This window comes from Chionomys nivalis, chromosome 8, assembly GCF_950005125.1.
Source record: "Chionomys nivalis chromosome 8, mChiNiv1.1, whole genome shotgun sequence".
Lineage (NCBI taxonomy): Eukaryota > Metazoa > Chordata > Mammalia > Rodentia > Cricetidae > Chionomys > Chionomys nivalis.
This window is the reverse complement of record NC_080093.1, coordinates 29,173,302-29,193,356: the sequence shown is the minus strand read 5'-3', so window position 1 is coordinate 29,193,356 and position 20,055 is coordinate 29,173,302. Positions and strand designations below refer to the sequence as shown.

The following is a 20,055-nucleotide window of genomic DNA, read 5'->3' as shown; positions in this document are numbered from 1 at the left end:
TTGTGGCCTTTTTTTCTTTTTCTTTTTTTTTTTTTTTTTTTTTATTAGAGTTGCCTTGCTCTTTGCCTGCTAACACTGGAGCTTGGCAGTTGAATGCAGAGTGACAGTGATCTTTCTGGGTAGTGTTTATATAGTGCTAAAGCTTTGCCTTCTAAGCTTCTTAGCCACCCATGTGGACTCCTTGGAGAAACTAGGGGCATGGTTTCATTCCCCTTTCCACTTATCCTCTCTTGTAGGATAAGAACACATTCTCCGTTAAAGTTGATTTGTTTGTATGATTTCTATTTTGTGTGTTTACTATATAATTTAGAGTACATCAAATAAGCTCCAGCTAATTCTGTACTTTCTGTTCATTGTCTGGAATACTAAACTATTTTTTTTTGTTTTGTTCAAGCCTTCTGTTTTGTACAACTTAACTTCTAGATTAGAAGGTTTTGTTATATGTCTCTAATCAAACCAAATGCATACACACGTTAGAAGCAAAGTTAGTAGCTGACAGAATAGACAGTGCCTTTTTCGATGTATTTTTTTTTAATTTAGTTTTCTGAGTTACAAATTTATAAAGTACTGGAACACAATGTGAAATTAAAAAACAAAAGCCTTTTAGTTTGTGGCTGTGTTCCTTCTAATGTTCAGTGTTTTGTATAATGTAAACTTTGGTCTCTAAAAGGTCTTTATTAGTGTTCTAAGGATATTGATTTAACCTGGCTATAACTATTTTGAAAGATTATCTGTCACAAAATGTGGGAAGTAAATATCAGGCACTTCATTGAGAGGTCGGTAGTGAATTATAAAGGCTATTTTTTTTTTTTTTTTTTTTTTTTTTTTTTGGTTTTTCGAGACAGGGTTTCTCTGTGGTTTTGGAGCCTGTCGAACTCACAGAGATCCACCTGCCTCTGCCTCCCAAGTGCTGGGATTATAAAGGCTATTTTGTGTATAAGTGATTTGCTAACATTCACCTAGTTTTATCAGGTATGGAAGATGTGGGTTTGGGCGAAGATCTAATTGAATCTTTTAGTTTCACTAATTAGACAAAACTAGTGTAGGCTGGAGACAGAGTTTAACAGGAAAAAAGGAAAGCAGTTAGTTTCCATTTAGGAGAGACTGGAAAACCCTTAGATAAGAATAATGAGATACTCCGATCTGTACCTTAGCACCATCTCCCAGTGATGTGGCATGACTCCTGTGCCCTAGCTTTATGACGCAAGTGTGTTTAATATTATTAGCTGCCTCTTCTGTCCACTGTTTCTATACACAGCATTAAGTGTACAGGACAAAGTGCACATGGCACATAGATCAAACAAGGTGACACCAAGAAAAAAATGTATACTTTGTTCTATAAATTCAGACAAAATTAAAAAGCCTATTAATTTCAACTTATATTTGAGTTATGAAAATACATCATTTGTAATTTGTAGTATGTCATAGACTTTTGAAATTTAAAAGGATAGATTTTTTGTAGAGATATGCATTAGAATGTGATAAGATTTTACTGAGCCTTTATGCTGGAATTACTTTTGCAGTGATGTGCTAGCTGACATATCACATTTCATAGGAATTAGTGAAAAATCGAAGTTTGGGGAGTATAGGTTTCTTTGAATTTTAGTTATTTTACCCAGTGTCATTGGTAATGAGCTGCTTTCTCTGGTACACCTGTTACATTCTTGTGTGAGCTTGAAATCTATTAATTTAGTTATATTTTTAGGTTGATGTCCTGGGTCACTGCATTCTAGTGCTTTATGAGTTAACAATCTGGAGTGATGCAAGTGCTTTGGGGAGATGGCTGTTACTTGATTCTGTTTTATCTTTACTCAGTCTTAAGGATTTGGTTATTTGTGACTTTCTGATTTGGATTTGTTTTTCAATATATATCCAGTTTCTTGAGTCAAATTAAAATAAATTTCAATAAATTGAAGCTTTTCTTATTCCAGGAACAGAAGACTTCCGTTGTTCAGTTTTTCTGTTAATTTACACTCCACTTCTCCAGCTGCTCAGGAAAGCTAATTAGTAGGTTAGGAGAGACAGAAGAGTCTGTAGAGTTAAACTTACTCCACCTTAATAACCCACAAAATTTTCTCTAACTTTGAAAGTTTCATAGCACTGATAAAATGACACCATAAATGAAGGTAAAGCTAGATATCGTGGAAAATTGTATTTACCACTGATGCTTCAGAAGACTTGATATCTGAATCATATAAAGGTGCTTGTGGGTCGATAAGGTTAAGCAGCCTAAGAGAAAAATAAATAGTAACTTAAGCATGTCCATACAGGTTTGTAGATGCATCTTAAGAAGCAGGATAAAAAAAAAAAATAGGGCTGGAGAGATGGCTCAGCGGTTAAGAGCATTGCCTGCTCTTCTAAAGGTCCTGAGTTCAATTCCCAGCAACCACATGGTGGCTCACAACCATCTGTAATGAGGTCTGGTACCCTCTTCTGGCCTGCAGGCATACACACAGACAGAATATTGTATACATAATAAATAAATAAACATAAAAAGAAAATAGGTAAGATAAAAATAAGCCAGTTGCCATTCTCAAGCAGCAGATTTTTGTTTGTTCTTACATTGACTGGTTTTATATGCATTGCTTTTTTAATCACCACAGTATAAAAGTAATAAAGATTTCCAGTAAAAAACAAAACTCTTGGCTCAAGCTGTCATTGGTCTGGGGGTGGTCTGCATGGGCAGACAGAAACTATTGCCTGCAGTTTGGCTGCCATCACACACGTTTGTTGTCAGTTTGTATTGAGTTTAATATCAGAAACAAGCAGCGCTGTGGTGGAGGGAGGAAGTGTGGTCTAAAATCTTGAAATTATTAAGATAGAACATGTGAAATATAGGTTCATAAACAAATGCTTAATTCCAAGGGCTCTGCTACTAAAGCCACTACTTGGCACCTTAAACATTATGCAAGAAGCTGAATTTCATGCTGTGCTAAGTTAATGCTGCCAGTTGAAGTATATTTCCTAAGTCTCACCAGACTGATATGTTATTTTCTCTAGATTTCCAGCACCTATCTAGAAAGCAATTGGCCTATACGGGTGAGTTGTTATTTTGTTGGTGTTGTAGTAGCCATTCTGGGAGTTAAGCCCTTGTGGATTTCTAAGAGAGAAATTTTAGTGCTTGATCTGCTGTGTATTGCTAGTGGATTGCCTCTGCACTTTGTCAAATATAGGTATCAATAGTTGAGTTTTTAACTTAGCATTTTATATTTAAATCACTGAGCAAACATTTATTAGTACTTTCTTTGCCTTATTAAGTATTTTTTGTACCTAGTAAAGTATATATATTTGTAGGAAAGAGGTTTTAATTTTTTTTTAAAACAGTTTTCAGCTATTGATAAACTCGGACAGAACATCGCCGTGGCTGGCAAGTTTGGGTTTGCACATTACTCTTTACTCACCAAAAAATGGAAACTTTTTGGAAACATTACTCAGGTTAGTCTTGTTTTTTTTTTTATCAGTTTTTGTTTTTGTTTTTGTTTTTTTTTTTTTGCTTTTTCGAGACAGGGTTTCTCTGTGGTTTTGGAGCCTGTCCTGGAACTTGCTCTTGTAGACCAGGCTGGTCTCGAACTCACAAAGATCCGCCTGCCTCTGCCTCCCAAGTGCTGGGATTAAAGGCGTGCGCCACGGGAAAAAAAAATCTAAAAATACATTTCAAGATACAGAGCCTAAGAAAGAATAACAGATAGTGAGGCTGAAGATGTAGCACAACTGTAAAGCACAGAGAAGTGGGGAGAGACATGACATTTGATTATCGCCAGTAAGTCAGTTTTGATAAAATAGGTGATAATTTGAGATTGAGTTGAGTTGAGATTATTGGCTTTTTTTTTTTTTGTCAAGATTATTGACAAATGCTGGGAGATGACTTAGCCATTGTGATTTCTATACAAGCAAGGGAATCTCAGTTCAAATCCCCACAGGTCATTTAGATCCTGGGCGGAAATGGCAAGTTACCTGCAATGCCATCCTTGAGAGAGAGACATAAGGGATCCCTGAAACAAACAGCCTAGAAAAACCAGTCCTACCACCAGCTCTGGCTTTGGTTGAGAGATGCTACCTTAAAGAATAAGGTAAAAGAGCCATCAAAGAGGATTTCAGACATCAAACCCTTGTTCATATGCACACACAGCCCAACACCCACACCCATACACATGTACCTACATTTAGGAGGAACATAGACATGAAAAGAAGAAAAAAAGATTAGTAACAATAATTGTTTAGATTAGGGTTTAATATTATCTTTAAGATTGAGTTATCAGATGTGGTGAAACTAAATGTCTACAAAGTTAGAGATGATTCTGTGTGATATGTGCATTGGTATAACAGAGGTGGCATGGAGGGTCAGAGGGATAAAGAGTTAGATATTGTGAGAGTCAAATGGGAAGAAATGAGGAAAAATAAAGTAGGTGTCTTTTGTGTCCCAAACACTTTAAAGTGCTTTTATTTTATTATCAATCCAGTTATAACACTAATACTATCATTTGCTAAAAGATTAGGATTCAGGCACTCATCTGATGAAGAATAAAATCAGAAGTTAAATGAAGTTGTTTTAGATGCAGGATTAATGATGCTATCTGGTATTGAGGTATTGTGAATGACACAGGTATTTCTTTATAGGAATGTTTGTTTTTTAAAGATAGAACATGGTGCATTATTAATAATGGAGAAATAATTTAGGCAAGAGAGAATGAGTCAGAAATAATCTGAGCTTTCTAAGAGTATTTTGTTACTTTATTGAAATTTTGGGTAACATAATTAAAGTAAATCTTAAAATTTTCTTTTAAGGAGCAAAATATGATTGTGACTGGTGGCTTAGCCTGGTGGAATGACTTTATGGTCCTTGCATGTTATAACTTAAGTGACCGTCAAGAAGAGGTAACTTATTTTTTTCTCCTCAGAAATAATAGATTTTTAATTTTGGAGCTAAGCAGGATTTAATTTCAGATAGACAATAATCCATTAAAACCTGGACAGCATTTTATTCCAATAATTTATCATATTTTAATAGTGGAATTACTGTATTACTTTTTTAAGTTATTTATGTTCTTTTTTAAGGTAACAATTTGAATTTATAAGATAACCTTTTATATCATAGCATCCAAAAGACTGAGACAGAAGGATTGAGTTCAAGTCTATTCTGAGATAAATATCCTATCTCAAAAAATAAATAAACCTAAAAAGGATAACCTTTTAGCAAGTAGGTAATCTATAAAGATTGGTAATAAAACATTATAAAAGCAAAAAATATATAAGAATGACTGTTCTTAAGGAGAACTTTATTAATTTATATGGTTTTGAGGAAATGGTAGTTTCATTAGTCAGGCTTGAGTACACAGATCTGAAACATGCTTTCATAATATTTATTACATTTACTCTTGATCACATTATCTTTGGTTATTTATAAAGAATTAGCTAGCCAAAATAAAACGTTATTCATTTTTTGCCAAGTCATTAGTAATTCTTTTAACTCCTATTACTTTAAAGTGAGTTGGCGTTGGGAGGTGATGTGCAGATGAAAATATGACTGATACCACACATTCTTGGTAGCCATTGTTACACATATATGTCTGTCTATAACTCCCCTCCTCCAGCTCAGAATCTACCTACGAACATCAAATCTGGACAATGCCTTTGCTCATGTCACCAAAGCACCAGTGGAAACATTACTGCTTAGTGTCTTCCGAGACATGGTGGTAGTGTTTAGAGCAGACTGTTCAATATGCCTTTACAGTATTGAAAAAAAATTCGATGGGTAAGTTTTATCATGGCATGAGTCATTTTTGTTCCTGTTTATGTTTCCTCTATTATGTTTTCTTTTTTTTTTTTGGTTTTTCGAGACAGGGTTTCTCTGTGGTTTTGGAGCCTGTCCTGGAACTAGCTCTTGTAGACCAGGCTGGTCTCGAACTCACAGAGATCCGCCTGCCTCTGCCTCCCGAGTGCTGGGATTAAAGGCCGTGCGCCACCACCGCCCGGCTTCTATTATGTTTTCTAAAAACCTTTCTCCATCCTCCTATGTTGTTTCATTGCAAGGAGTTTTGGTTGTATTTATGTAGAGAGTGTGAAGAAAAAAGTACCTGTATTAAATGCTTGAGCTTGTCTTCCTGTGTTATTGGCCAGGGTTGGGGTGGGCATATACTTTTAGCTGAGATAAATCTTAGATGCGTTTTTCACAATTTATTAGTAATTAGTATAGTAATAACTATTCTTCTTTTCAGACACTTGGAGAAAGTTAAGGAAACATCCATCCTTAGAAAGCCGTAGATGTTGTCTGCAGCACCAAAGTTGAAATCCTGCTTTATTTCCTGTAGTCTGATATTAAGTCAGCATACAGCATGGAGGCCAGACCCTTCGGGTTTTTTGGGGGGGTTTTTTGTTTTGTTTTGTTTTGTTTTTTGTTGTTGTTGTTCTTAGAAGTATACTTGTTTAATAAGGACATGAATCATGTATTTGCTGAAGTACTATGATAGATTAGTAGTGCAAAGATAAAAAACGAAGACATTACTATTTTAGTAGTTAAACTTCTGTCATTTCACAACCAAATAGTTGTCCCTGTTCCCCCCAACCGCAACTCCCAAGGTATTTCTATTTATATAACTTCTTCCCTGCTGTTGGTTTTCAGGGCTCTATTTGTGTTGTAGTTTTGTTTTTCCTGCTTTCCAGTGCTTTACTGCCTTTTTTGTCTTATTCCTGTATATGTTCCTTGGCTCTCTCAAGGAACTGACGGAAGAATATTTAAGGAGGAGAGGACAATAGGGAGAAGACATTTGGGTCTGCTGTGGACATAAAGTGTGTGTGTGTGTGTGTGTGTGTGTGTGTAGCAGCTGAAAGGAGGAAAAAATATATGAACATTGTTGAACTATGAACTTTCTTTTTTTCCAGCTCGAATACCTCGGCTAGTGTTCAGGTTCTTCAGGAGGTTTCAATGTCACGGTACATTCCTCACCCTTTCCTGGTAGTGTCTGTCACACTGACATCAGTGAGTACAGAGAATGGAATCACCTTGAAAATGCCACAGCAGGTACCAGTGCATTTCAGTCTTTAGTGTCTTAGGTCAATATTAGGGTCTGTTTATTTGTTCCTGTTATGTGTCTTCCTGACCTTCCAAGTCTCTCCATATCCTTTTAAACCTTCCCTAGTGATGCCAGCTAGATTACTGAAATGACCTAATTTTTTGTGAGATTCTGAAGTTCTCTTAGTTTTTCCAGAATAATTCAGGTCTGCGCTCATTGGTCATTAGCCAGGAAACTTATATTCCTACAGAGTCTAGCAGAGTGGCTGTACAGAGTGTAACCCCAGTAACTGCTGTTTGCTTGTTTAACCTTTACATTTTACTAGGTGGCGAGGAAATGCCAAAAACATGTCTAAACATTAGTATTGATGAGTTTCTCTTCTGAAATTTCAGGCTCGTGATGCAGAGAGCATAATGCTGAACCTTGCAGGACAGCTCATCATGATGCAGAGGGATAGGTCAGGCCCTCAAATCCGGGAAAAGGACAGTAACCCTAACCAAAGGAAACTCGTGAGTAAAAGTGTAGGGCATTTCCAGCCCTGTGAAGTTAGGAACTTAAGCTTTATGAGTAGAGGAATGTAAGGGCAGAGCAGTGTGTTGTAATTAGAAACTAAGAAAATATGTAAAATATAAAATTCATCTTAAAACTGCACTAAGAGAAGAGATAAGTGAAGGGCAAGTCCTAAAATAAGAAAGTGTCTCACTTTCCAGAGGCCACTGCTTAGGTGCGTATTTGTAAGTTTCATTAGAGATTGGTATTCAAAGGGTTTTGTTTTTAGAGTTCAATGCATATCCTTTGAAAGATTACTGCTGTTATTATCTCTAATTCTAAATAAATGTCCCTACTTAAAACACAACAACAAAAAAAAACCCTACTTCTTAAAGTCTACAAAGCTAGTACCTATGAACTTAGAACCTACAAGTTTAATAGGAAATCCAAACCCAGCAATTCTTGTGTCTCCTCCTTCAGCTGCCATTTTGTCCTCCGGTTGTACTAGCCCAGTCGGTGGAAAATGTCTGGACTACCTGTCGAGCAAATAAGCAAAAACGTCACCTTCTGGAGGCCCTCTGGCTGAGCTGTGGTGGTGCAGGGATGAAAGTTTGGCTCCCCCTCTTTCCAAGGGATCACCGCAAGCCCCACTCTTTCTTGTCCCAGCGGATCATGCTGCCTTTCCACATCAACATTTATCCCCTGGCCGTGCTGTTTGAAGACGCATTGGTCCTTGGTGCTGTCAATGACACTTTACTCTACGATTCTTTGTATACACGGAACAGCGCTAGGGAGCAGCTGGAGGTGCTCTTCCCTTTCTGTGTTGTGGAGAGAACCTCTCAGATCTACCTCCATCATATCCTCCGTCAGCTTCTGGTCAGGAACCTTGGAGAGCAAGCACTGCTCCTGGCTCAGTCCTGCGCTGCGCTACCTTACTTCCCGCACGTGCTGGAGCTCATGCTCCATGAAGTGCTGGAAGAAGAAGCTACCTCACGGGAGCCCATTCCCGACCCCCTGCTTCCCACCGTGGCAAAGTTTATCACCGAGTTCCCCCTTTTCCTTCAGACAGTCGTGCACTGTGCCAGGAAGACTGAATATGCTCTGTGGAATTACCTTTTTGCAGCAGTTGGAAACCCCAAGGACTTATTCGAGGAATGTTTGATGGCGCAGGATTTGGATACAGCTGCTTCTTACCTTATTATCTTACAGGTAATAGTTCTCCTTATAAAGGGAGAAGAAATAGTGATCTTAATTTTAGAGAGGAAGGCATGTCTTATGGTAGTGTTTATGAGTTAATGGTCATATTTTCTCTACTGTGTATATATTTCATTTTGAAGAACTGAAGCTTGCCAAATGACCACATTTCCTTATATGTTATAAAAGTAGTATTACAAAAGTATTATAGCTATTTTTCCCTAAATAGGCCTAAAACATATTGATTTCAAAATATAATTTTAAATAAGACTGAAGTATAAAGGGGTGTGTGTATGTGTGTACACTTACACCCAGGTATATACGTGCCTTGGTGTGCATGTGAAAGTCAAAGGAATCTCTAGTATTGACCCTTGCCTTCAGCCTTGTTTGAGACAGTGTGATCATCTTTTCATTACTACATAAGCCAAGCCAGGAGAGCTGGGTTCTGTGCTTCTGCAGAGTTTCCTCTCTCCTCCCCCCATATATTTGTAGGGGCTCCATGAGACTACAGAGGTATGTACTGCTGTGTCGGACTTTTTGTTTTTGTTGTTTTGTTTTTAAAGATTTATTTATTTATTGTGTATACAGTATTCTGCCTACATTCATGCTTGCAGGCCAGAAGAGGGCACCAGATCTCATTACAGATAGTTGTAAACCACCATATGGTTGCTGGGAATTGAACTCAGGACCTTTAGACAAGCAGGCAGTGCTTTTAACCACTGAGCCATCTCTCCAGCCCTTTTTTGTTTTGTTTTGTTTTTTAACATGGATTCTGAATTCATGTTGTCAGGTTTGCATAGTAAGAAATTTACCCACTAAACTGTCTTCTCAGCTGAAATTTTCTTATATTTAATATATATGATGTGCACGTTCCATTAGAAATACTACTTTAATGTAAGAAACATTAACAGTAGGAAAAATGGTACTTTGGACATTAGTACATTCGTTACCAACAATAATAGATTTTTTTTCCCTTACAATGTGAAATTACTGGAAGGATTATGAATAACTAACACAGCATCCAGTCTTAGCCTGCCTGTGGACAGCTGAGAAGGCTCAGAATTGCCACACTGATAACCTTTGTAACACATTTTTCTCAAAGTAATGAGACCCCCGAAAATGTTTTTTTTTTTATTGAAAAAATTTTTTTTTCCCACTTCCTCCTCGCCTCCCATTTCCCTCTCTCTTCTCCCGCCCCTCTCCCCCTCCCCCCACTCCTCTTCTCCTCCCTCTCCAGTCCCAAGAGCAGTCGGGGTTCCCTGCCCAGGGGAAAGTCCAAGGTCCTCCCCCCCTCCATCCAGGTCTAGGAAGGTGACCATCCAAACCGTCTAGGCTCCCACAAAGCCAGAACATGAAGTAGGATCAAAACCCCGTGCCATTGTCCTTGGCCTCTCGTCAGCTCTCATTGTCCGCCATGTTCAGAGAGTCCGGTTTTATCCCATGCTTTTTCAGTCGCAGTCCAGCTGGCCTTGGTGAGCTCCCAATAGATCGGCCCCGAAAATGTTTTATTATATATTTGTTAAAAAGCCTAGAAACTTTGTTACTACTGTAAATCTGATGGATTTCAAAGGCTACATAAAGTTCTTTCATTTGTACAAAAAGCTAACCGTAAAGCCAGTTTGAATCTCAGACTGAAGCAAATTTCTTACCATATCATTGCTTCATGACAACTAACTGAAACCGGAGGAGATACTCAAGGAGAGGCTCGTGGCTTTAGCTTCTGGGATTCATTTGGCTAGTTAGTCATAATGGAACAAAGCAGTAGTATCATAAAGAAAGTCAGTGTAGCTGTGTTTTCCTTTTGCTGACCCTTGTTGTTCTTCCCAGCCCTCCTACAGACTGCCTGGGTTGATGGGAAAGAGGCTAGGCAGCTTTCAGTGAGCGCAGGCAGGGTGCTAGGTTGTGCCAGAAGTGCTGGGAATGTTCAGTTTGTAGTAGTGCTGCCTGGTCCTGCTTGAGGCAAGCATGTTTGGTGACAAAACACTATACGAGAAAGGCCAAGTGTTTTGGAGTCAGGCAATACTAGATTTATCTTGCTTTTCTATTGACCTTAAACAATTTGGATAACTTTGTCTACTTATCCTGTAAAATGAGAATGATGTAACTTTTTACAAAGAGAAAGGCATGATGGGTGTGAGGTATGCATTGTTCCTCTAACCTGTAACAGTGCAGTGAGTCCTAGTAGGAGCCCCTGCTTCACTTTCCCCATATGGTACTTTTAAATGTTCCTTTTAATCTTACAATTAAATTGCCTCCAGCCAGCTATTTCCTTGGGCTGAGGGAAGTGTCAAGAAAAGAATTGCTCTATCTTCCAAATTGTATCATATAAATCGATTGTTGTCTTCCTTGGTGGTTTTTTGTAGAACATGGAAGTCCCTGCAGTAAGTAGGCAGCATGCCACCCTTCTGTTCAACACAGCACTGGAGCAAGGCAAATGGGACTTGTGTCGACACATGATTCGATTTCTGAAAGCCATTGGTTCTGGAGAATCTGAGACACCTCCATCCACGCCTACGGCTCAGGTTAGTTGTGGAATTGTACAGCTTCTCTAGGACATCCAACTACATGGCATCTTTGACTAAAACTACTGCCTGCTATAACTACAGGAGCCCAGTTCAAGTGGTGGATTTGAGTTCTTCAGGAATCGGAGCATCAGTTTATCCCAGTCAGCTGAAAATGTTCCTCCTGGTAAATTCAGCTTACAGAAAACACTAAGTATGCCATCCGGTCCTTCTGGAAAAAGGTATAATAAAGAGCAAGTCACATTGCATTTCAAGGCATTTTTATAATTAAGTCTTAAGAGAATACTTAATTCAGTTGCAAATCTTTTTCATTTGCAAAAGACTTAGAGATGGCTTCTTTTCTTTTTCTTTCCTGTTAAGTTCATTCCTGTGCTCTGTGTAAGTTTTATGCCATTATACTAAGGTAGATCTAGATGTACTTGTTCTAAATGTAATTAACATAAATTACTTCTGAGGACAGAGAACCAGAACAAAACCTTAGGTATTGGGAGAACTGAAGGCCTGCCTGGTGCGTTCCGAAAACCAAAGACTACATCTTTCAATTGCATAGAAAATGGCCTCTGGTGGTGTGGCTGTGGACTTACAGCGATGGTGATAGGTGACTGGGATTTCCTCTGGCTCATGAAGTCCTTGCATTGCTTCTGTGTTCCCTGTTCTTGGCCCTTACAACTTTTCTTTCCTAGTTGTTTCTTTCATGTTACTTGTATTTTCATTGCAATTCTGGGCACATATCAAGAGTCTGCATATTTGATGGTATTTTACTTTTTATTCTGTCACTATTCTTTAAAACTTCTCCCCCAATACAAACATACTATAAAACACAGCTGTGGAGAGGAGTATCAACGGTTGCCAGACACACATTCAACTTAAAAATTTTGGTTAATACATTACCAAGAGCTCAAATGCCAAGCACTATTACTAGGCCTGTTTGCATGTTTAGGTCTTAGTCCTTAAAACTAAGCAGGATTGTTACTCAATGTGCAGGTAAAAAAAATAGAGGCTCAAAAAAATAATTGATAATGTTTACACGACTAAAGGAAAGCCAAGTGAAAACTAAACGTGAGAAGTTCTGCTCCCAACGCCAGGCTCTTTACTGCTCCATACCCTGCTTCTCACTTCCAGCCCACTACTCAGTTACCATAGCTATGAGTGATGAGAAACTATATCATTATTAACTTTTATAAGTTTTGTTTTCTTATCTATACAACTCAACTAGAGAGGTTTTCTTTTACGTTTTCCCCTCTTTTTCATTAATATTTTTAACAAGTGCATTGTTTGTTTGCTCTTCTTCTCCCCCTCCAATTATACACCACCTCTTCCTGGACTGGCTTTTGTTTATCTCCTATTTATTCTTATTTCATATATTCAATTCCACAGATTGGTCTTAAGAAGTAACTTTGCCTGACATGGTGGTGTACACCTTTAGTCCCAATACTTGGGAGGCAGAGACAGGATGATATCCATGAGTTCAAGGCTAGCCTGGTCTGTTTAGTGAATTCTGGGACTATACAGAAAGAGCCTGACTCAAAATTAAAAACAAAAAGGTGACTCTGTGCCTTGTGTTTAACAGGTTGTGGTGGTATGATAATAGAGAAGCCCTGAAGCTTTTTCTTCCTGTTCAGTCACAATTAGATATTGAATCTCTTGCTTCCTTTTCAACTTTATTTAATGCTACGTGAAAGTGTGTGGAGTTCTTCAGTAAAGCTGTTCTTTAGCTTCCTTCTGTGTCTTCCAGATGGAGCAGAGACAGTGACTGTGCTGAGAACATGTATATTGACATGATGCTGTGGAGACATGCTCGGCGACTCTTAGAAGATGTGCGCTTAAAGGACCTTGGCTGCTTTGCAGCCCAGCTAGGCTTTGAACTAATCAGTTGGCTTTGCAAAGAACGTACTCGAGCTGCCCGTGTAGACAACTTTGTAGTAGCGTTGAAGAGACTTCACAAGGATTTCCTGTGGCCACTTCCCATTATCCCAGCCTCTTCTCTCAGTTCCCCTTTCAAAAATGGAAAGTGCCGAACAGGTAACGTGGACTGCTGACAGTGTTCAAAAGTTGTGTTTTATTTTAGATACCATTGGACCATTGGTAGACGTTCAAGGAACTCTTCATTCCAAATTTAAAAGCAAATAAAAGCCAATTTTTTTTTTTTTTTTGGACATTAGTTGGAACATCCACCATCTGGCCAAAGGTAGAAACTATTATCTCTTAAGTCTTTTGGGCTTGAAGTTTAACTCAAATCTAACCATTACTAAACTATGAGCAGGTTGAGAATTGAATGTAGAAGTTCCTGTATTTACCTTATTGTAGCAAAGAATCTAGAATGAGTCAGTCATGATCCTCAAATAAGCTCAGCTGTGATGACCTAACAGAGCACATCCCAGGTGATGATAAATTTTGTCTTTGACACGTGCCATTTTCTGAACTCGGAGAGGAAAATGTTTGAGTAAAAAAAAACAAAGTTTATAAATTCAGATATTTCCAATTATTTAAACAATACCCTTTTATCATGGTGTTTGGAAACTTTGGGTTATCTTAAGAAACAAGGCAAGTCACTTAGATCAAGACAGTAAGTGGTCTAGGTACAATAAGAAACATACAGTGGCTCAGAGATAGTCTCTTCCATCCCTAGTTTTGAATAAATGATACCATATATGATGGTGATTGGCTTTGAACTGATTGTTTTGGCAATGACAATACACTTTTTTTTTTTTTTTTTTTTTTTTTTTTGCTTCTGGACTTACCATGCAGTGGGAGAGCAGCTGTTAAAGTCTCAGTCAGCTGACCCTTTCGTAGCCCCTGAGATGGATGCTGGCATCTCTAACATCCAACGAAGTCAGAGCTGGCTCAGCAACATCGGCCCCACCCATCGGGACACAGACATAGCCACATCCCCTGGACCACAAATGCAAGATGCTTTCCTGTCACCATTATCTAATAAAGGTATTTATCTAATAAAAGAACAAGCTGTAGCTCTTCTTGAGTTTTGTTTGGGAAAAGATCGTGTGCCATAGCATTTCATACTTCTGTCAGTATCCCGAAGAACTAGCCATCAAACATCTCCCTGTATAGGTTGATGATGGCAAATTGACTTCAACAGTGCTTTACCATATTTAGTGTAGATGTATGGGATATAGGGCGGCACTAAGTAAATCTTTGCAGTCAAGTTTTTTAATTTATATTTATTGTGTATGTGTATCTGTCACATGTGTGGAAGAATACACATGTAGAAGTCAGGACAACTTTGTGTAATTAGTTCTGTCCTTCCATCTTTTTGTGAGTTTCTGAGACCAAACTCTGGGTATCTGTCAGGCTAGTATCATCTGGTGGCAAGTGACTTCTGAGCTATCTTGCTGACCCTTTGCTATTAATTTTGATAAGGAAATATTGTCTTTGGTTCCAGGTAATAAAGTATCATCATCATATAAGGAATTTTCCATTAAAAATGTACTTTCCATCACTAGTTTTTATTTTATTAATAACATTTATGAAAAATTCTTTTTCATTTTTATAGTTTTCATTTTACCTCTTGGCTTTCAAAGTCTGAAATATTATGTGACCATTTTATAAAAATATTAAACATTATACCAATTTCTGCTATACAATAATGGTTAAATACAAGCAGAAGATATTTTGAAGCAATTTGTGTTGATATGGGGTTATAAAATATAAAAGCTTCAGTAGCATTTGGGTTTATTTTTCTTACTTTCTTTTGTAGAGGAGGGGAAAGCCAATAGTTGGCATCTAATTGGGCCCTCCTGAATGCTAAGCAAGCATGCATCACTGAACTACACCTCAAGCCTGCCCCTCTTTTTATTATTATTATTATTATTATTATATTTTTAAACTTGAGACAGGGTCTCACTAAGTTTTCCTGCTTCCCTTGCACTTAAGATCCTCCTGTCTCAGTCACCCGAGTAGTTGAAACTACACACTACTCTCCAAGCCCAGATCAATTTTTTCCTGTTTTCTTCATGGCAGGTATTTACCTAGTATTGGGCTACCATTTTGTCATCACTATTAGTGAAGCCTATGTCTTCTAACCACTATTACTTTTAATTATAAAATTAGAATGTTTTCCCATTTTAAGGCATATAATTTCTTTTTATTGCCCTGCTAGTTCTTAAAATATATATGTTGTTCATATAATGGCTGTTTTAGTAATAGATTGAACATTTTCATTGTGATATCTTGAGGAGAGATCGGTATTTTTGGAAATAACTAATATAATGAAAGGAAAATACTCATTTATGAAATGAAAAGCTCATTTATAACTTCTGAAATTTCCTCATCAGGCGATGAATGCAGCATTGGTTCAGCCACAGACTTGACTGAAAGCAGCTCCATGGTGGATGGAGACTGGACGGTGGTGGATGAAAACTTCTCCACACTCAGTCTGACTCAGTCCGAGTTGGAACACATCTCCATGGAGTTAGCAAGTAAAGGCCCTCATAAATCTCAAGTTCAGCTTCGGTGAGTTTCTCAGACTGTTGAAAACACAAAAAGCCTAGCCAGGTTTCTGTGTGCAGTAGAAACTGGAGCTACTTTCTAAGTACTTACCGCCCTTTGTGTGTCAGCAGGCCTCTCACACAAATCACTGTTGTTCTTTTATATATAGTTATTTGCTCCACATTTTCATGGAGGCAGGATGTCTGGATTGGTGTGTTGTCATCGGCCTGATTCTCAGAGAATCCTCAGTCGTCAGTCAGATTCTGAGTATTGCCCAGTCTTCAGAGATGGATGGAGAGATGCTACAGAACATAAAAACAGGGCTGCATGCTGTGGAGCGATGGGCCGCTACTGACTGGTAAGTGCTGGCTTCCATACACTCGGTAATGCGTGGTGAATAGGGACTTCACACTACGATTGTTACAGTGGTAAGGTGTTGGTAGCACATGCTATAAATCCCAGCACTTGGGAGGCAGAGGCAGGCAGATTTGAGTTTGAGGTAAACCTGGTCTAAATAGCAACTTTCAGGTACATGATACCCTATTCTGCTCTCCCCCTCCCCAATAAACTTATAACTCATTCATTTTGGAGGTTTTCATTTTTATATTTTAAAGTAATTTTCTCTAACCATTGTGTACTCAGCCACTTGAATGGGTACTGTTTACTGAATAGTTTATAGTTTCGGTTAGTTATAATGTGGAAACATATGCTGACTTAAGATTGATGTCGTACAAGTGATCTAAGAATGAGACAAACTTAGATTGGTAGTTCTGTGGTTAGAATAGCATAACATATACACAAAGACAGGTTATGTAGTCTATATAAATTTCACCACTTCATGGTAGCTACTAGCATTTCCCAATCAGAAGTAGTGGGTGGTAATTGAGAGGACTGTCCTTGTCAGTAGTCATGTATAGATTTGAAGCTGTTACTTCCCTTACTTTTTCCCTACTTACCAAATGTATTTAAGTTAGATACTTTCCAGTGATCCCTTTGAATCTAAAATCTATTATTCCTTGTTTCTTATTGCAATGCTATTTTGAAATATCAGTCCTTGCCCTCACTGCTAAGAAATTTAAGACTCACCTTGAGCCAGGTACCTCTGTTCTGAGAAGGATGCTCAAGAGTCTTCTCTCCATCACCTGTTTTACTATACTAATGTCTACTAGGAGTTTATCTAAACATCTAACCAAGTTGTGCATGTGTGTATGCTATTGTACTTGTGTATATGGTCAGCTGCAGGTGCCATTGCACACGAGCTATTCACCTTGTTTTTTGAGATAGGGTCTCTTCACTGGGATCTGGGGCTCACTGATTTGGCTAGGCTGGCTGTCCAGCATGCCTCCAGAAACCCTCTCTGCCTTCATAGCACCAGCACACCAGCTTTTATGTGGGTCCCTAGGGATTGAACTCAAGACCTCACACCTGCACAAGCACTTTAGTGACTGAGCTATCTCCCCAGCCCCTCTAGCAAGTCTTTTGAATTACAGCAGATGACAACTAATTCTTCCCCCTTTACACAGCCCTGGATATAAGCCATTTTTAAACATCATTAAGCCACAACTGCAGAAGCTCAGTGAAATAACAGAAGAGCAAGTCCAGCCTGACACCTTCCAGCCAGTAACAATGGGTAAGACTCCTGAACAGACCAGCCCCAGAGCAGAGGAGAGCAGGGGCTCTTCCAGCCGTGCAAGCATCTCTCAGAGTGAGACTGGGAGTAACAGTGTGGTTAGCCGGAAAGAAGAGGACACAACACAAGCAGATGAGGAGGAGCCACTTCAGGACGGAGCTTATGACTGTTCTGTGTCCTGACAACAGCAAGTAACATCACAAGAGGCAGTATTAATCAAGCAGCGTGCAACTGAGCACACAGTGACCTGGCTGAATGATTTCACAGGTAAAAGAACAAGGGTCAAAAACTCTTTCATAAAGTATTATTATATCTTAATGAACTCTTCCTCTCAATCTCTTGGACTCCATAAAATGTGCTATCAAAGCATCTTTCATAAGAAAAATGTAAGCTGTACTAGAAAGTATTGAGCATAATATAGATGTACATGTAGAATATTTTGGTTTTATTCACAACAGATTGGTAGTTGTTAATGAATAGGGATTATTTTGCCCCAGGTGAGCTTTTTCACTACTTATAGCTTATATATTTTCTGGTTCAGTGTATGTCTAAGCTGGTTTTTTTTGTTTTTTTGTGGCGTGGGTTGTTTTTAACTTTCTTTTAAATGAATGCTAAGGTGCTTGCTGTAGCTCATCAGGTACCTGAGCTACTTGTTTGCTTCCTTGAATAGAGTCATGGACTCCAGCTGGTCCTCTGAGGAGACGCTAACCTTGCATAGTATGATTCAGTGGACAGGGATCCTTTGGATTTAGTACTCTGTTCTGTAGCAGTCCCGAACTGATGGAAGCTATACCTGTGAGTTAATGTGCCTGGTTGAGCAAGCTTAATTCCTACTAGATCAGTGTGGACAGAGGGTGAGGGGTTCTTGTCAATTATGCTGACACCACTAAATTTTTGTATTAAAGAACTGTATCTTTTTGTGAATATTCTTATGTAAATAGATGCAAAGGCATTGTCCATATTTTTAAGGCATGTATTATAATCTGTAAGGTTTTATGCTGGATTCTGCATAACTATTCTCACTCTTGGAATAAAGACAAGATTTGTTCTTTCCAAAATGAGAAGTCTTCATAGAGGCAGGGTTCTTGGCTCAGCTGTAAAGTAGCGGTAATCCCACTGATCATGAAGTGGAAGAGGTTTTGTGCAAATTAATGTAGTTTCTTATTTATTGCTTTTGTAAATTGAGTAAAAATGGGCTTTTATGTAAATAGACTGTGGGATCCTGTATTATCAGCTACTAAAAATTGGTTTGTAAATTCTTCATTGTAAAGTTGAAAAATATTTTATGTATTTCTAGACATGACTTAAATTTTAGTTTTCATACATTATGGAAGCAGAACTACATATTCAGTTGCTTCAAACTAAATACATACCCACCATATGTAATTCTAATTAATAACAGTATTAATTTAGATAGCTTATTTGTACTGTGCAATTTGAACAAGGAATGCCACGTTATTTTTTATGAAATATTGTTTATTTTTATAACACAATGTATTTGATGTGGACCAAATTCGTACCACTATGTAAAACAGCCTCTTATAGTGCAGATATAGCTTAGGAATAAAGTTCAGCCCTCTGTTCTGTTTTTTAAAGAGATATATTTAGTCCTCTTAGGCAACATTCTTTAGAGGGAATCTCAAAATTATTTTGAAATTACTTCAAATTTCACCAACTATTTAAAATTATTGAATTTGGTAATTTACTGTTATTTCCTTTCTACATTAGAAGTGCAATAATTTCACATAATAAAACTCCTGAATGGGTTAAATATGTGACTCTTGTTACCTGGTCCTTCTGGTGCTACTTTATTTAAATCGTCTCAAACCACCACCTTGTTCTGAATTTTAAAATACAGAATAAAGTTTCCTATGTAAGTACATGCAGCGCAGCAAAAATAAATAAGTAAATAAATAAATAATAAAATTAAAAAAAAAACAAACAGCTGAAATGTCTTCTGTCCCACTCCACCAGGGAGAAGAGCTAGCATTTCTTTGTATTTCTAGTGTGACCAGAAATTTTATTTAGTTAATAAAAACAATTTACTGTCATAAGTATCTGTGGTCTCTTCAGATGTCTTAAATGGCTGCTGCTGAGTTAAACTCACCTTTTTTGGTGGTGGGGCAGTGTTAGAGATGAGCCTAGACCCTAACCAAATGTTCCAGTAGTAAGTCACATCCCAACCCCCCTCCCTTTTGAGGCAGAGCCTTGCCCAAGCTACACACCTGTTTGAAACTTCTCAGCTGCTCCAGCTGCTAGGATTTTCGAGTTGTGTGCTGCTGTGCCCACTCATCTTACCACCTCACAGTCTAAAAGGCAGGGTCTGGGTTAGTTACTAGTTCTCCTGGGGGTGACTCTACAAGAAAATACAGAGTCTAACTCGTAGAACTAGGAAACACCGAGGCAAGAAATTTGGCAAGCTTGAGAAAATTACTCTTTGGTTATATACTTTAAAATACTTTAAACTTTTTGTTTTGCTGTATTGTTTGGGTCAAAATATATCAACTGTATAAGCCATATCTTTAATGAACTTAAATATTCAGCATAAATATTTGAAAGTTAATATATATGGTTAAATTTCTTGCTGATACCAAAACAAATCATTTGGGGATAAAAACAACCTTTGCTTATAATTAAAGTTGCTGCTGTTTCTGTAATGTGTATTCCCCCACTCCCCGTGGTAAAGGATAATAAAACTATTATACGAGCTTTTGTTTACTTATCTCAGGTTAACAGCAAAAAGGGTGTTAAATGCCACAAAAAA

At 38.0% G+C, this 20,055-nt stretch overlaps 2 protein-coding genes across 4 annotated transcripts in view; one reads left to right on the top strand and one right to left on the bottom strand.

The window, feature by feature from the left end:
- The window catches only part of Ric1 (RIC1 homolog, RAB6A GEF complex partner 1), a 93,870-nt gene extending 73,870 nt beyond the window's left edge, over positions 1–20,000 (top strand). For both annotated transcript variants that reach the window (XM_057779187.1, XM_057779186.1), the window contains exons 13-26: positions 3,001–3,039; positions 3,325–3,435; positions 4,786–4,875; positions 5,592–5,752; positions 6,880–7,018; positions 7,403–7,519; positions 7,980–8,708; positions 11,057–11,215; positions 11,300–11,436; positions 12,951–13,237; positions 13,964–14,155; positions 15,508–15,685; positions 15,831–16,019; positions 17,185–20,000. In XM_057779187.1, coding sequence (XP_057635170.1) covers positions 3,001–3,039; positions 3,325–3,435; positions 4,786–4,875; positions 5,592–5,752; positions 6,880–7,018; positions 7,403–7,519; positions 7,980–8,708; positions 11,057–11,215; positions 11,300–11,436; positions 12,951–13,237; positions 13,964–14,155; positions 15,508–15,685; positions 15,831–16,019; positions 17,185–17,473 — 2,817 coding nt within the window. In that variant the 3' untranslated portion in view covers positions 17,474–20,000. The remainder of the gene's footprint in view (positions 1–3,000; positions 3,040–3,324; positions 3,436–4,785; positions 4,876–5,591; positions 5,753–6,879; positions 7,019–7,402; positions 7,520–7,979; positions 8,709–11,056; positions 11,216–11,299; positions 11,437–12,950; positions 13,238–13,963; positions 14,156–15,507; positions 15,686–15,830; positions 16,020–17,184) is intronic.
- Ermp1 (endoplasmic reticulum metallopeptidase 1) overlaps positions 11,296–20,055 on the bottom strand; it is a 46,654-nt gene continuing 37,894 nt past the window's right edge. For both annotated transcript variants that reach the window (XM_057779188.1, XM_057779189.1), the window contains exon 16: positions 11,296–11,426. In XM_057779188.1, the coding sequence (XP_057635171.1) occupies positions 11,388–11,426 (39 nt within the window). In that variant the 3' untranslated portion in view covers positions 11,296–11,387. The remainder of the gene's footprint in view (positions 11,427–20,055) is intronic.